The sequence below is a fragment of the Ovis aries genome, chromosome 7 (assembly GCF_016772045.2).
Source record: "Ovis aries strain OAR_USU_Benz2616 breed Rambouillet chromosome 7, ARS-UI_Ramb_v3.0, whole genome shotgun sequence".
Classification (NCBI taxonomy): Eukaryota; Metazoa; Chordata; class Mammalia; order Artiodactyla; family Bovidae; genus Ovis; species Ovis aries.
Window position 1 is genome coordinate 36286655 of NC_056060.1, and position 14653 is coordinate 36301307.

The window sequence follows — 14653 nt, forward strand, 5'->3', positions numbered from 1 at the left end:
TTCTCCCTCTACGAACAGCTAAGAGTTGTGGGACATAAATTACCGTTTTTTTCTCTTTAACACTGATTCTCTAGGGTTTTTCAGGCATTCGACCATATCATTTGCAAAGAGAGAAAACTCAGAGGTGATTGAACTTTTTTTTCAAAGAGCCAGATAGTAAACAGTAGGCTTACGGGTCTAATACTTTGCAGGCAAGATGGATACTAAAATGAGTAGACAATGAAAAGTAAGTATATTCAAATAGCCTCAAAGTATCCTGAGTAGTAAAACACAAAGGGAAAAACAGCAACTTTATGGTAAAAAAACTTAACACCACCTTAACCAGATTACCAACATTAATATCATCAGTAATAAGACATCTTGACATTACGTATCTCCTTATTCAGTGCTATCAAGTTTCCCCTTATCTTGGCTTTAAATGTATCCCACAGATTCTGATACATACTGTTTTAGTTATCAATATTTTTCCTATAATTTCAGTTTCCATTTCCCCTTTTACCCTAGAGTAGTTTGATAGAAGGTTTTTACGTTTCCAGGTAGAAGGGCCTTTGACACTATTTTGTTAGTAAATAATATTTGTTTCTATTACAGTGTGATCAGATAAGGTAACACTTCTACTTTGTGGAACTACCTCTGTTTGGTGACCTGATAACTGATCAATTTTTATGAATATACCAGGGGCACCTGAGTGGATGGTACTATCTCTATTATCAGGGTATAGGAGTTGAAAAATATGCCTAAAGTCTACCTGCGTTGTTGTCTTCTAGTTCTTATTCTTCATTCAGCTGAATTTAACCTTGAACCCAATTGTGAACACAGACTGAACTGTATTACAATCTCCAGTTACTAGCGTGTTTCTTTGTATCTTTGAATATCTGTTATTTGTAGCTTTTGAAAGATTACTGCTATGATTCTGGCGACTAAATATTAATAAATACTATGTCCCATTTGTGACTTGTGACACTTAGCCTTAAAAGTACCCCTCCATCTCTGTAACTTTTAATGTTTTGTGTGGTTTTTTACTTGAATGCTACATTGTTTGATATCAGGATTGCTATTTTCTATTTCCATTTTCCTGATTTATTTTTGTCTATCCCTTTCTAGTCAAGGCTATGGTTTCTCCTGTGGTCATGTATGGATGTGACAGTTGGACTGTGAAGAAGGCTGAGTGCCGAAAAATTGATGCTTTTGAACTGTGGTGTTGGAGAAGACTCTTGAGAGTCCCTTGGACTGCAAGGAGATCCAACCAGTCCATTCTGAAGGAGATCAACCCTGGGATTTCTTTGGAAGGAATGATGCTAAAGCTGAAGCTCCAGTACTTTGGCCACCTCATGCAAAGAGTTGACTCCTTGGAAAAGACTCTGATGCTGGGAGGGATTGGGACAGGAGGAGAAGGGGACGACAGAGGATGAGATGGCTGGTTGGCATCACTGACTCGATGGACGTGAGACTGAGTGAACTCCAGGAGATGGTGATGGACAGGGAGGCCTGGAGTGCTGCGATTCATGGGGTCGCAAAGAGTTGGACACGACTGAGTGACTGAACTGAACTGAACTGAACTGATCCCTTTCTGAAACGTGTTTTTCTTAGTGTATCTCTTGTATATAGCAATGTAAACGGAACTAAAAATCTTTTTCTTTTAATAGATGTGCCCATGCATATTTATCTAGATGACTGCTAAGTTTGGTTTTAATCCTGTTATAGTATTTTATAATTATGTGTATTTTGCTATATTCTCTATAAGATAGGCACTCTCTGTACTTTAAAACTTTAAAAATTATGTATTTTAGAAGGTTTACGTTTTTGTTTTAATGGTTACCTTTGGACGTTTACCTTTTAAATGCTCTTAGTCCCATTTTCTTGTTTAATCTTTTGCTATTTAGTTTCTTACTTGTAAAGTAAAGTGGCTGCAACAGAGTGATGGATTCAAAAACCAGACAAGCATGAGAAACATCTGATGTGTATGAACTGTTCCACATGCCTAGACATTCTGATTTAGTTGGTCTACTCTGAGTCCTACAAATAGGTATTTTAAACAAACATCTACGGTGGTTCTATTGTAGCTAGTCAGGGTCTCACATTTAAGAACTCTTAGACTATCTGGGCTTCCCTGGTGGCTCAGACGGTAAAGAATTTGCCTGCAATGTAGGAGACCGGGTTCAATTCCTGGGTCAGGAAGATTCCCTGGAGGAGGGCATGGCAACCCACTCTAGTATTCTTGCCTGGAGAATTTCCATGAACAGAAGAGCCTGGCAGCTACAGTGCAAGGGGTCACAAAGAGTTGGACACAATTGAGCAACTAACACACAGACTAATAAGGGATATCATCTCGAGTTCTATGGGTCCATGTAAGCTTTTCTAAGTCAATAAGCTCTAGTATCTCATCTCAATATAAAAGGAAAGCAATGGATTAGTGATAGAGAATCCCAATTAGGTCACTGTATGGTTTTTCCCTATTTGCTCTTTCTTTTAAATCAGTTTAAAGCAATTAGAGAACAGGTTTTAAAAAAAAAGGGGAGATCAGAAAAAGAGACAACTTCCCCCAAATAAAAAATAACAAAAGCAATTATATGAATGCATATGTAGAGAAAAAGACATTAAATAACAAAAAAAATACTAACCTCTTTCTAATACACTCTGAAAATTAATCACTTTCATAAGAGGAACAGCTACATGTTTTGTTCCCACTAAACTTAAGCAGAAGATAGTTAGAAATAACTGTGGCTGTTGTTTCCAAGATCTCATATATTCTTTAGTAGTAAATGCAACAAATGCCCCTTTGCATTTTGAAGAAAACCTTCTGTACATTAACAAGCAACACAAGCTCTAAGCTGCCATTTCACGGTATAACCTGTAAGTACTTTCTAAGAAAAGTAAATGTGAACAAAGTCATGTATAAGAGCAGTGTTAATTCCAGGAAACCCAAAGGCATCCCTATATCTTCCCATTTGGTTATCTGAGGCAACCTGGATGAAATAAAAGACATTTCTGCTAACAGAATGCGTCTAGGAAAGACACTGCTGAACCACCTGTTTGGGACATACCCAATTGCCGCAGGGGTCAACCGGGTGTGCAGCTGAGGAGTCGCGGAAGCAGTGGTTGTGGTGAGGGAGCCATCAGTTCCAGTCTTCTCCCAGTCAAAAGGGTCACTTTCAATTACTCCAAAGGCCTTGATGCTGTTGTCAAACACGGATGTAAGAAGCTAAATCACAAAAGGAAAAAACTGGAGTAAGCCAACAGTAAACACAGTCACTTTATTCTATAAGAGAAAGTACCCCAGACTCTTAAATTAGTTTGGTAGTATCACTTTTTTAAAAAGCCTGATGATACAAATAGGGGAATTTGAGTAAGGACTACATAAGGATGATGATGTTCAATTAGCATTGATTTTTCTCAGTTGAGATACTGATTTTTAGTTATGAAGGATAATGTATTTTATGTAGGAAGATAAACAATGAAGCATCATACTACTTTGTGATGATTTGGCAAAGGGAAATATGTATTATATGCGTATGTGTGCATTCAGTTTCAATCATCTAAGCGATCAATTTTTTGGGGGGAGAACATTTTTATATGCTTCAACTTAAGTGACCAAGGTTAACAGTTGGTATATCTAGGTTAAGAGGTATATAAAACTTCACTGTGCTTTCTTAGAATGTTTTTGCTGGTTTGAAAAATTCTTAAACTATGTGTATGTGCACACAAACTATCAAAAAGAAAATCTGGTATTACTTTATATTGTACATTCTTTTATTTTTTGTCTTTAAATTCCAAAGGTCTGGTGTAATATTGAGAAAAATTGCATAAAGATCTTCCTTTACTGTTTGACAGTATGCAACACTTTCAATTTTATAGTTAAAACTGGATTAAGCTCTCATCATTTCTCTTACGGTTAGTATCCTACCCTCATAGATTCACCTTGCACATTGCCTGCCCCAGACCTGAAATCAGTACTTCTTCACTGGAGGATTTTTACAAAGGTCTGTTTCAGGCTTCAAAAATATTGCTCTGACTAAGAAGTGGAGAACAGATGCCATAAATAAGGAGGGGGATGAGGGTGCCAGGATCAGATGACCAGTTAGGAGGCTACTGTCAACTGAACCTGAGTGGGAACAGTGGAGGTGATAAGAAGTGGTAGGATTAGGACCTAGTATGTAGAGCCAACAGAACTTACTGCTAGAGTAGATGAAAGCTGTGAAAGTAAAGAAAGAATAAAGAAAATTTTATATTTCTGACCTGAGCTACTGGATAAATGGTGTTACCATTTAATGAGATGGAAAGTAGTGAATCTGAGGATTGGGATGTTTAAAGTTTTATGGAGTTTAGGGAGGAATAGGGAATACTGATACAAATTTGAGAGTCATCAGTGTATTGATATTACTACTGCTGCTGCTGCTAAGTCACTTCAGTTGTGTCCAACTCTGTGCGACCCCAGAGACAGCAGCCCACCAGGCTCCCTGGTCCCTGAGATTCTCCAGGCAAGAACACTGGAGTGGGTTGCCATTTCCTTCTCCAGTGCATGAAAGTGAAAGATGAAAGTGAAGTCGCTCAGTCATGTCCGACTCTTAGCGACCCCATGGACTGCAGCCTACCAGGCTCCTCTGTCCATAGGATTTTCTAGGCAAGTACTGGAGCGGGGTGCCATTGCCTTCTAGGTATTACTTAAAACCATAGACTAGATGATACGATCTAAGTAGAGCAGGCTGCAAGGGCTAAGGCCAAGGGCACTGCAACACTTAGATGGAAAGATGAGGTGGACTCAGCAAATGAAACCAAGGAGTAGCCAGTGAGGCAAGAAATGGGTATGTGGTGTTGACCAAGTGAAGACACCACCTCAACAAGGAGACAGTCAAACGCTATCAATTATAAACTTAACAGTTATTTCTGCTTATTTAATTGATTTCACCCAGACTGTAGGCTCCAAGAAGCTGGTACATGGCTCATCTTGTTCATTGCCGTATGAACATAATGCCTTCTATCAAAGAGTGTCATATTGTGATTTGTATGAAATATATATCTGGCCATTTAGAAGACCAAAAATATATTTCTCATATATATTTGGTCTTTGTCCACAGTTCCTGACTCACAGCTCCCCAAACTCTTGAAATTTTTTTAGAGATAAGAGCAATGGGAGCACTTTTTGTTATAGTATTTGATCTCTGTCCTCAGTTCCTGAAATCACTTTAGAGCCATAAAGGGGAAATGGGTGTCTTCTTATTCATAGCAAGCTCCTTTCTACCACAACTGGGTTTATGTTACTAAGGTGACTTTTGGAAAGCACCAAAAGATGGAGGCTGCTCATCAGAGGAATCAACCATATGATTAAAGGGTTGGAACTTTTTGTCCCACACTTGTGTCCTCCAGGGGAAGGAAGGGCTGGAGGTTGAATAAATTACCAAGGGTCAGGGAACTCTGCTCAATAGTACATAACAATCTAACGGGAGAAATAATTTCAAAAAGAATAGATACAAGTACATGTATTTCTGAATCGCTGCTGTACAACACATTGTTGATCAAACTATACTCCAAAATAAACTAAAAAGTTAAAAAACAAAAACAAAAAACTTTAAAAAATGACCAGTGGTCAATGATTTAATCAATCATACCTTTGTAATGAAGCCTCCAGAAAAACCCAAAGTATGGGGTTCAGAGACCTTCTGGGTTGGTTAATACGTGGAGGTGCTGGGAGAATGGTGCCCTTAGAGAGGGCAGGAAAGCTCCACACCCTTTCCTCATAACTTGTTATATGCAGCTCTTCTATCTGGCTGCTTAAGTTATATCCTTTGTAATGAAATGGTAATCTAGCGGAAAACTGGTTTCTCACAACCTGTGAGCCACTCCAGCAAGTTAATCAAACTCAAGGAGGGAGTCATGGGACCCTCATAACTTACAGCCATTCAAGTCAGAAATACATGTGACAGCTAGGACTTGCAATTAGTCTCTGAAGTGGAGGGCAGCCTCATGGAAACAAGTCATTAACCTGTGGAAACTGATACTACTTTTCTCTGGGTAGATGGTGTCAGAACTGAGTTGAATTTTAGGAATTCAGCTGGTGTCAGAGAATTGCTTGATGGTGTGGAGGATAAAAACCATGTTGGAATTGTGGGTGAAGATCCCTTAAACAGTATCTAAAAACTGTTGAAGAATAAGCGTTTATTTATAATATTTACTATAAGATTCACTTGATCTTTTTGTCTAAGTCTCAAAGAAAAAAAATAATAAATGCAGAAAAGAAAACTAAAAGCTAAAATGACTTGGGAAAGGCCTAGTTATAAAACCTGGGAATTTTTACTTTGGCCCTGTTTTTCTTGGCATGAACTATGTTACAGCTCAGACTTTTCGCAAATTGTCAGAGGTAGAGGCTTCAGAAAACAAAGGATGAAAGGGAAATGGACTGAAACCCTACACATATATAAGAACTGAAGAGGCAGACTTTGGACCCCTTTCCTAACTCTGGAACCTGATATTCTCATAGGTCCCATAGAGTGAGACGCTTCTTTCCTGAAAAGCGGAGTCGCTGGTCGCGGGGTCAGCATCTGCCTTGCTGCCTGAGTACTCAGCCTGCTACTGTTCAGTGTTGTGCTGGTATTGGGTGGTGACAGGGACAGCTCTAAACAGTTTTTATTGCCAGATGTCCTTTTATCATTGAATTCCTTACATTTATCATAGTATTGAATGTTTTAGAAATGTAGCATTTACACCACTGGGCCTCAAATAAGAAAGAGCTCGTTACTATGATGATGATACTGGAAACCTGCAGGAAGGATGCAGGGCACAGAACAAAGGAAATAGAAGGAGAGCTAAAAGCACTGAAGCACTGAAGGCACCCTACTGAGAACAAATGGTCAGATGATTAGAGCTCTGCAGACACCTTAAAGAGCAAAACATTTCAAATGCAGCAGAATACTTTTCTAATTCAGGACTGTGGTTGCTCCAAATCCTAAACTTCAACAGATTGGGATGGGATAAACAGGACAGGTCAAGGACTTTTTCCAATCAGAACAGGAGCTCATTGTGCTCCTGTTTCCTTTTTCTCAAACTGAAAAGGAAGCCAAGCAAAATCTGAAGAAACCTTCCAGACGATTCTGACACTTCCCTCTAGGAAGGCATGATCTGTATCTCTCCATTGAGAATTACTGGAATCTAGTATACATCTGATTCCTTTACTTCTTTTATTTAATAATATATTCTTAGAAAATACAAACATCTACATACAGAGTCCTGGTTTCTCAAATTAGGGTACTGTATACCCTCAGGGGATGCAACCACACACCAGAGAGTTTAAAAGTCATTTGATAACTGTGGCACAGTTTCCTAGAGAATTTTACCCAGAGGTAAGACACTAAATACATTTTATAATACAATGAACACAAGGAAGTTAGAAAGCAATATTCATAGGAATCTTTAGGATAAATCAAGAGAATGCAGAGAAGTTGTGGACTCATGGCTGACATTTTAAGACTGGTCCCAGACCTCTTGAGAACATGCTCATACTTTGCTGCAATAGGAGAAATTGGTGAAATAGTGTGAGAAACTCTAGAAGTATTAACATCATTAGGAAGGTGACTCTTCCTTGAATGGAAGTAGGGACAGGAGGGAGGTTGGGGGAAGGAGACTGGTGTGGGGGATGTGGAGAAAAGAAGAGGGAGGGCCTGAGCAAGGTCTAGACAGACAACAGTGCAGAGTTACTTTTTATGTGGTTACCGTTGTTGATTATTTGTGTCAACTGTCTATCAAGCTGCACTTACAAATAAGAGGTAGTTGTTTTTCTTAATCCTAATTCTAATGGGATATACAATAAAATGTTTTTTCTAAAGCAAATTATTCAAGACACAAAGTACATAAAAATAAAGTACGTTGGGCAATTAGATTCTGAATAATTTTGATTTTCTACTTTTCTGTAATTTCCAAACTACTTTTATGACATGTACTGCTTTCAATAACAAGAAAAAAATTAACAGAAATGCATTATCTAAAATAAGTTAATTGTATATATAAGCAGGTGTAGTCCACAAAAATGCATGGTAAAGCTCCTGCCACATGGAATACCCTTATTCTTCTCGGTAATCAGTCATCTGACAAAGACATAGTGCCTGAGGGAAGCATTCCATCCCCTCTTCTTATCCTTAGCACAAATGCAATCAACAGCTTTATCATATTTACCTCCATATGAAACCCTAGTTTGCCCTTTCAAAGAAAATGCAGATAAAGTCCAATTATTGTAAAAACAAGAACTATTTGCAATGTGATACTGGGGACTGAGAAGTCTGATTCCTGAATTCTCAGTTAATAAATGGTAAATTAATGGACCAATAAAGCACTTAACCAGTAGAGCACAATGGCAATGCTGTCTTGGCTGTTTCAAAGATAGATTATTTACAGCAAAAGAAACTGCCTTACTTCAGTGATAAGCAGATGCAATAGGGGAAAAGAAAGGTTCTACATTTCTCTCTTTCAGGAATTTTTTAGCAGCACTGGTAGAGGGGAAAAAAAAAAACCAAAAACTGCAACCTTTGGAGAAAAGAACCAAAAAAAGAAGAGAGATCAAATAAAGAGAATGAGTTGAAGAAGCTGCAGAGTTTTAGGCTGTTTTCACCACTTATAAGATACTAGAACAACTCAGGAGTAACCCCTGGTTGGCTGCCCCAGGGCAGCTGAGGCAGCATGAGGCAGCCTCAGCCACTGTGCTGCCTGTTACCAAGGTCATTTTTCAGGTGCTCATCAGCCCACGAGGTAAACTGGCAATGTCTAAGCTTTAAGGTGTCTCCTAAAAAGCCCAGTGAAAAAGATAAGCAACATTTCCTTTTCTCCTTAACAGGACAAAGCAGCATAAAAGAAATAGAAGTTCTCTTATTAATATTAATAACACAGAAGTAATGCTGAGTAGAATATAAGAATGAAAAGTAAGATAATTGTAAGTAAATGCAGTGTCCCTGAGGGACATGTAAAACCTCTTCAGGTTAACATGATGCTTTACAATTCATAAAACAGTCTCACAATTATCTCATTTATATCCTAACAACACTGTGGGATAGGTATTTTCACCATTTCACAGGTGAAAAAGAAAACAGGCTTAGAAAAGCCATACAAATGGTGTGTAGCAAAGCTCCAACTGAAACAGATCTTATAAACTCAGTGTCATTTCCACCATGTAAGAGTTATAGCTGGTCAGCAGGTGTTGGGCTGTACCCTGCAAACCTGCAAACCCTGTAGCTGCCATACTTCAAGACTGAAGAAAGATCCAAGAGACACTGACAGAGACATCACTGGTTTACTGGATAGGATATCTTACACATCCGCAGCAAAATGGTCCTGGAGCAACACTTCGCAGTGCCTGGCAGACAGCAGGCAGACCACAGCAGCAATCGTCACCCCTAGGGGATGAAGGAGGCTACCACTTGCAGGGGAAATTGACATCAGATTGGTTCAGCAGTTACCAGGGAAACCAGCAACTGGGGCAAATCCCTCAGAGCCCTCAGATTTACAACCATCACAAGGGCTGATGCTTCTCTTTCATAAATAAGGAGGCAGAATCATTCTTGGCTAAGGACTAGAACAATCACTAGCTGGGGCAGGGGGCAAGGATGTTCCTGTGAGAAGGGTATAGGTGGGAAGCAGGAACTGGTTGAACAGGGGATGTGCAGAGAGCAAGTGAAGAGCCATGTTAACTGGTGTGACCATATAACAGGCAAGGCAAAAACAGTATAAAATTGCAATTATCCTTGAAAGCTTCTTAAGATGTCCACAAAGTACAGGACAGTAGTTGTACTCAATGCAAAATAGCTCGTTTTCCCCTCAGCATTGGGAAAGACTTCTATTTCTTCAGATGAATGTGAATGAAGCTACCTACGTTTAGGGGCTATACTGTACCCCCAAACTACTATTCTTTTAAACATAAGAATCACACTCAGTACAGCCTGATTGCTGTTAATGAGTTGACAGTGAGGCAAGAGCAAATTCACAAGGGCACTGCACCCTCACCGTCACCACAGAGCATGGCTGGCTGAGCCAAAGCACAAGAGAATCACGGACACGATGAAACTGCTCCATCTCCTGAGTGCGCAGCTGAAGTTACGTGAGTCTAGTAAACATGGGTATTCTGTGACTCTACTGTACTCTATAGTTATAGCAAATACCCATTCATTGGCTCAGACAGACACTGAATGCCTAAGATGCTGGGTGCTAGGAATGCAAGAATGAACAAAGCAGTCTTGTCTCCAGAGTGTCTGCATTTAACAGAAGCAATAATCAGATTAAGCAGAGTTTGTTCAATTTGGCAAACTTTCATTAAATGACTGTCACTGTACTAATTTCTTGAGAAAACTGAGCTAAATGTGCAAGGTCCTGGCTCTAATGGAGTTTATTTAGAAAGGTGACACAACAAAATACTGTTCTCAGAGTTTAGCGTAAGAAACCATTCCTGTCTGAAAGGAATGTCTGCTGCATCTGAGTCAGGCCTTCAACTTCATAAGACAAGCAAGCAGCATTAAAAAACACAGGCATTCCAGGCAGGACAAGCTGGAAGAAGGGCTAGGAGTCCCATCTGACTGCACTGAGGGGTCCAATAGAGCTGATACACATTAAGTACAACTAAGAATGAAGGAGATAATTAGAAGAGGGAAAGCAAGAATTCACCCACTTCTCTCTATCTCCACTGCTTACACCCAGGTCAAGACCATCATGGTTCCCTTGCCTCCTGCCCAGGAAGGCGCTACCTCCCAGCCTCTCTTACAATTAGAACTGAGCCAATGTGATGTAGTTCTGGTAACAGGGTACCAGCCAAAGTGTTCACATCACTTCCAGGTCTGTTCTTAAACCCCCAAACCGTTATCTATACTTGCTCTTCCCTTTCCTGATGACTGTAAAGGCCATGGATTAAAGATAGCAGAGTTAAAATATGGGTGGAGCCTGGCTGTTCAAGGCACCACTAGAGTTGCCCAAGAGAGAGGCCCAACTAACTACACTGTTTTGTGAGCAAAGACAAAAAAAAAAAACAACAAAAACCTGTGGTGTTAAAACACTGATTTTTAAAATATTTCTTTCCAAGGTACATCTCAGTCTGTCTCAATACCTTCCTAAGTAGTCTCTAATTCTCTGCCTCATTTGAACGCACACAACTACAAAAGCAATCCTCTTCAAACACAAACTGGATCACCATGTTCCTGTTTATTAGACTTCCAGGGCTTCCTGTTGCACCAGAATAAACTGAAATGCCTAACAAGATTGGCAAGGCCCTGTATCACCTGGCTTCTGCCCTCCTTTGCAATCTCATCTCAAGATACTCTCTCCCCTCATTTACCACATTCTATATGCACATGTTCTTCTTCTTGCTTATAACCTTCTTCCTCCTGTTTTTGTTCTCCATGTGGCCATTATAGTCCCATTTTTTAGAGCTCAGCTTACGTGGGCAGTTTAAGAGAGAACGAGAGAGAAACCTTCCAACACCTTATTTGATGGGACGTTCCCCCTTGTTAATCTCTAGATCAGCCTCCTGTTTGCTTCAAAAGCAGCCCATCTGTACCTTCTGAAAAATGTTACTATTGTTATTAGAGTCAGGGGAGCCTAAAACACCTCTAAGTCCCGCAAAGCAAAAGGCAAGCCTGCTAAACTTTGATGGAAGCACTGTATAAATAGCCCTGTTTCTAAACCTGGAAATTATATTAAGATTAAGGACACTTGGATAGCTTCCTCTCTCATGTCTTTTGATGTTAGCAATACTCTGGCAATGTATGAAATGGCTCATCTACACATTTTAGTTTCAGGCTCACCAATGATGTGTATATTTATGGGTTTCATTAGTCGTCTCAATTTGCTCACTGATGTGGAGGAATTCAAGATAGATAAAATTGCCCCAGGCAACCCTCAGAAATAGCTCTCTTTCTCAAAACACTTTAAAAGGATTTATTTAAATCATAAGATGGCAACAGCAAGATTGAATATTTTTATCACTATCTACATTTCTGAAAAAGTTCACCTAGCGCGTTTTAAAAAAAGCTTAAAATTTGAAATATAAATTCACAGGAAATCATAAAAACAGTCAAAATAGTACCCTTTACCCAGTTTGCCTGATGGTAATATCTTAAATCACTAGAGTACAATGTCTAAAACAGGAGAATAACATTGTTGCAATCCAGAGAGTTTATCAAATTTCACCACTTTTAGGTATACTTGTGTGAAGAGCTGACTCATTTGAAAAGCCCCTCATGATGGGAAAGATTGAGGGCAGGAGAAGAAGGGGATGACAGAGGATGAGACAGTTAAATGGCATCACCACTCAATGGACATGGGTTTGGGTGAACTCCGGGAGTTGGTGATAGACAGGGAGGCACGGCATGCTGTGGTTCATGGGGTCGCAGAGTCAGACACAACTGAGCGACTGAACTGAACTAAACTGTGTGATTTTATGGTTCTATACAATTTTATCAGCAGAGGAGATTCTTGGCCTAGCATTTGTCTCTTATAGTTGCTATACTTTCGAAAGCTAATAAAAACAATCCACAGGTTCTGTATCTCAGGATTTAACCAACCAAATTAAAAATATTAAAAAATCCAGAAAGTTCCCAGAAGCAAAACTTAAATTTACCAGCAACTAGTTTCAAGCATTTATATTGCACTGGAATGGGTGAATTTAACTCAGATGACCATTATATCTACTACTGTGGGCAAGAATTCCTTAGAAGAAATGGATTAGCCATCATGGTCAACAAAAGAGTCTGAAATGGAGTACTTGGATGAAGTCTCAAAAATGACAGAATGATCTCTGTTCGTTTCCAAGGCAAACTGTTCAATGTCACAGTAATCCAAGTCTATGCCCCAACCAGTAACGCTGAAGAAGCTGAATTTGAATGGTTCTATGAAGACCTACAAGACCTTTTAGAACTAACACCCAAAGAAGATGTCCTTTTCATTATAGGGGACTGGAATGCAAAAGTAGGAAGTCAAGAAAACACCTGGGGCAACAGGCAAATTTGGCCTTGGAATGCAGAATGAAGCAGGGCAAAGGCTAATAGAGTTTTGCCAAGAGAATGCACTGGTCATAGCCAACACCCTCTTCCAACAACAAAAGAGAAGACTCTACACATGGACATGACCAGATGGTCAACACTAAAATCAGACTGATTATATTCTTTGCAGCCAAAGATGGAGAAGCTCTATACTGTCAGCAAAAACAAGACCAGGAGCTGACTATGGCTCAGATCATGAACTCCTTATTGCCAAATTCAGACTTAAATTGAAGAAAGTAAGGAAACCACTAGACCATTCAGGTATGACCTAAATCAAATCCCTTATGATTATACAGTGGAAGTGAGAAATAGATTTAAGGGACTAGATCTGATAGATAAGAGTGCTTGATGAACTATGGATGGAGGTTCCTGACATTGCATAGGAGACAGGGATCCCCATAGAAAAGAAACATTAAAAAGCAAAATGGCTGTCTGGGGAGGCCTTACAAATAGCTGTGAAAAGAGAAGCGAAAAGCAAAGGAGAAAAGGAAAGATATAAGCATCTGAATGCAGAGTTCCAAAGAACAGCAAGGAGAGATAAGAAAGCCTTCTTCAGCGATCAATGCAAAGAAATAGAGGAAAACAACAGAATAGGAAAGACTAGAGATCTCGTCAAGAAAATTACAAGAGAACATTTCATGAAAAGGTGGGCTAGATAAAGGACAGAAATGGTATGGACCTAACAGAAGCAGAAGATATTAAGAAGAGGTGACAAGAACACACAGAAGAACTGTACAAAAAAGATCTTCATGACCCAGATAACCACGATAGTGTGATCACTCATCTAGAGCCAGACTTCCTGGAATGCGAAGTCAAGTGGGCCTTAGAAAGCATCACTACGAACAAAGCTAGTGGAGGTGATGGAATTCCAGTTGAGCTATTTCAAATCCTGAAAGATGATGCTGTGAAAGTGCTGCACTCAATATGCCAGCAAATTTGGAAAACTCAGCAGTGGCCACAGGACTGGAAAAGGTCAGTTTTCATCCCAATCCCAAAGAAAGGCAATGCCAAAGAATGCTCAAACTACCACACAATTGCACTCATCTCACACGCTAGTAAAGGAATGCTCAAAATTCTCCAAGCCAGGCTTCAGCAATACGTGAACCGTGAACTTCCAGATGTTCAAGCTGGTTTTAGAAAAGGAAGAGGAACCAGAGATCAAATTGCCAACATCCACTGGATCATGGAAAAAGCAAGAGAGTTCCAGAAAAACATCTATTTCTGCTTTATTGACTATGCCAAAGCCTTTGACTGTGTGGATCACAGTAAACTGTGGAAAATTCTGAAAGAGATGGGAATACAGACCACCTGACCTGCCTCTTGAGAAACCTATATGCAGGTCAGGAAGCAACAGTTAGAACTGGACATGGAACAACAGACTGGTTCCAAATAGGAAAAGGAGTACATCAAGGCTGTATATTGTCACCTGCTTATTTAACTTATGTGCAGAGTACATCATGAGAAATGCTGGGCTGGAAGAAGCACAAGCTGGAATCAAGATTGCCGGGAGAAATATCAGTAACAGATATGCAGATAACACCACCCTTAGGGCAGAAAGTGAAAAGGAACTAAAAAGCCTCTTGATGAAAGTGAAAGAGGAGAGTGAAAAAGCTGGCTTAAAGCTCAACATTCAGAAAATGAAGATCATG

The 14653-nt window shown here is 39.6% G+C and overlaps 1 protein-coding gene across 3 annotated transcripts in view; it reads right to left on the minus strand.

Annotated features, from left to right (window-relative positions):
• The window catches only part of TTBK2 (tau tubulin kinase 2), a 131194-nt gene that overhangs the window by 27593 nt on the left and 88948 nt on the right, over positions 1 to 14653 (minus strand). For all 3 annotated transcript variants that reach the window (XM_004010488.5, XM_042253050.1, XM_012181295.4), the window contains one exon: positions 3045 to 3202. In XM_004010488.5, coding sequence (XP_004010537.2) covers positions 3045 to 3202 — 158 coding nt within the window. The remainder of the gene's footprint in view (positions 1 to 3044; positions 3203 to 14653) is intronic.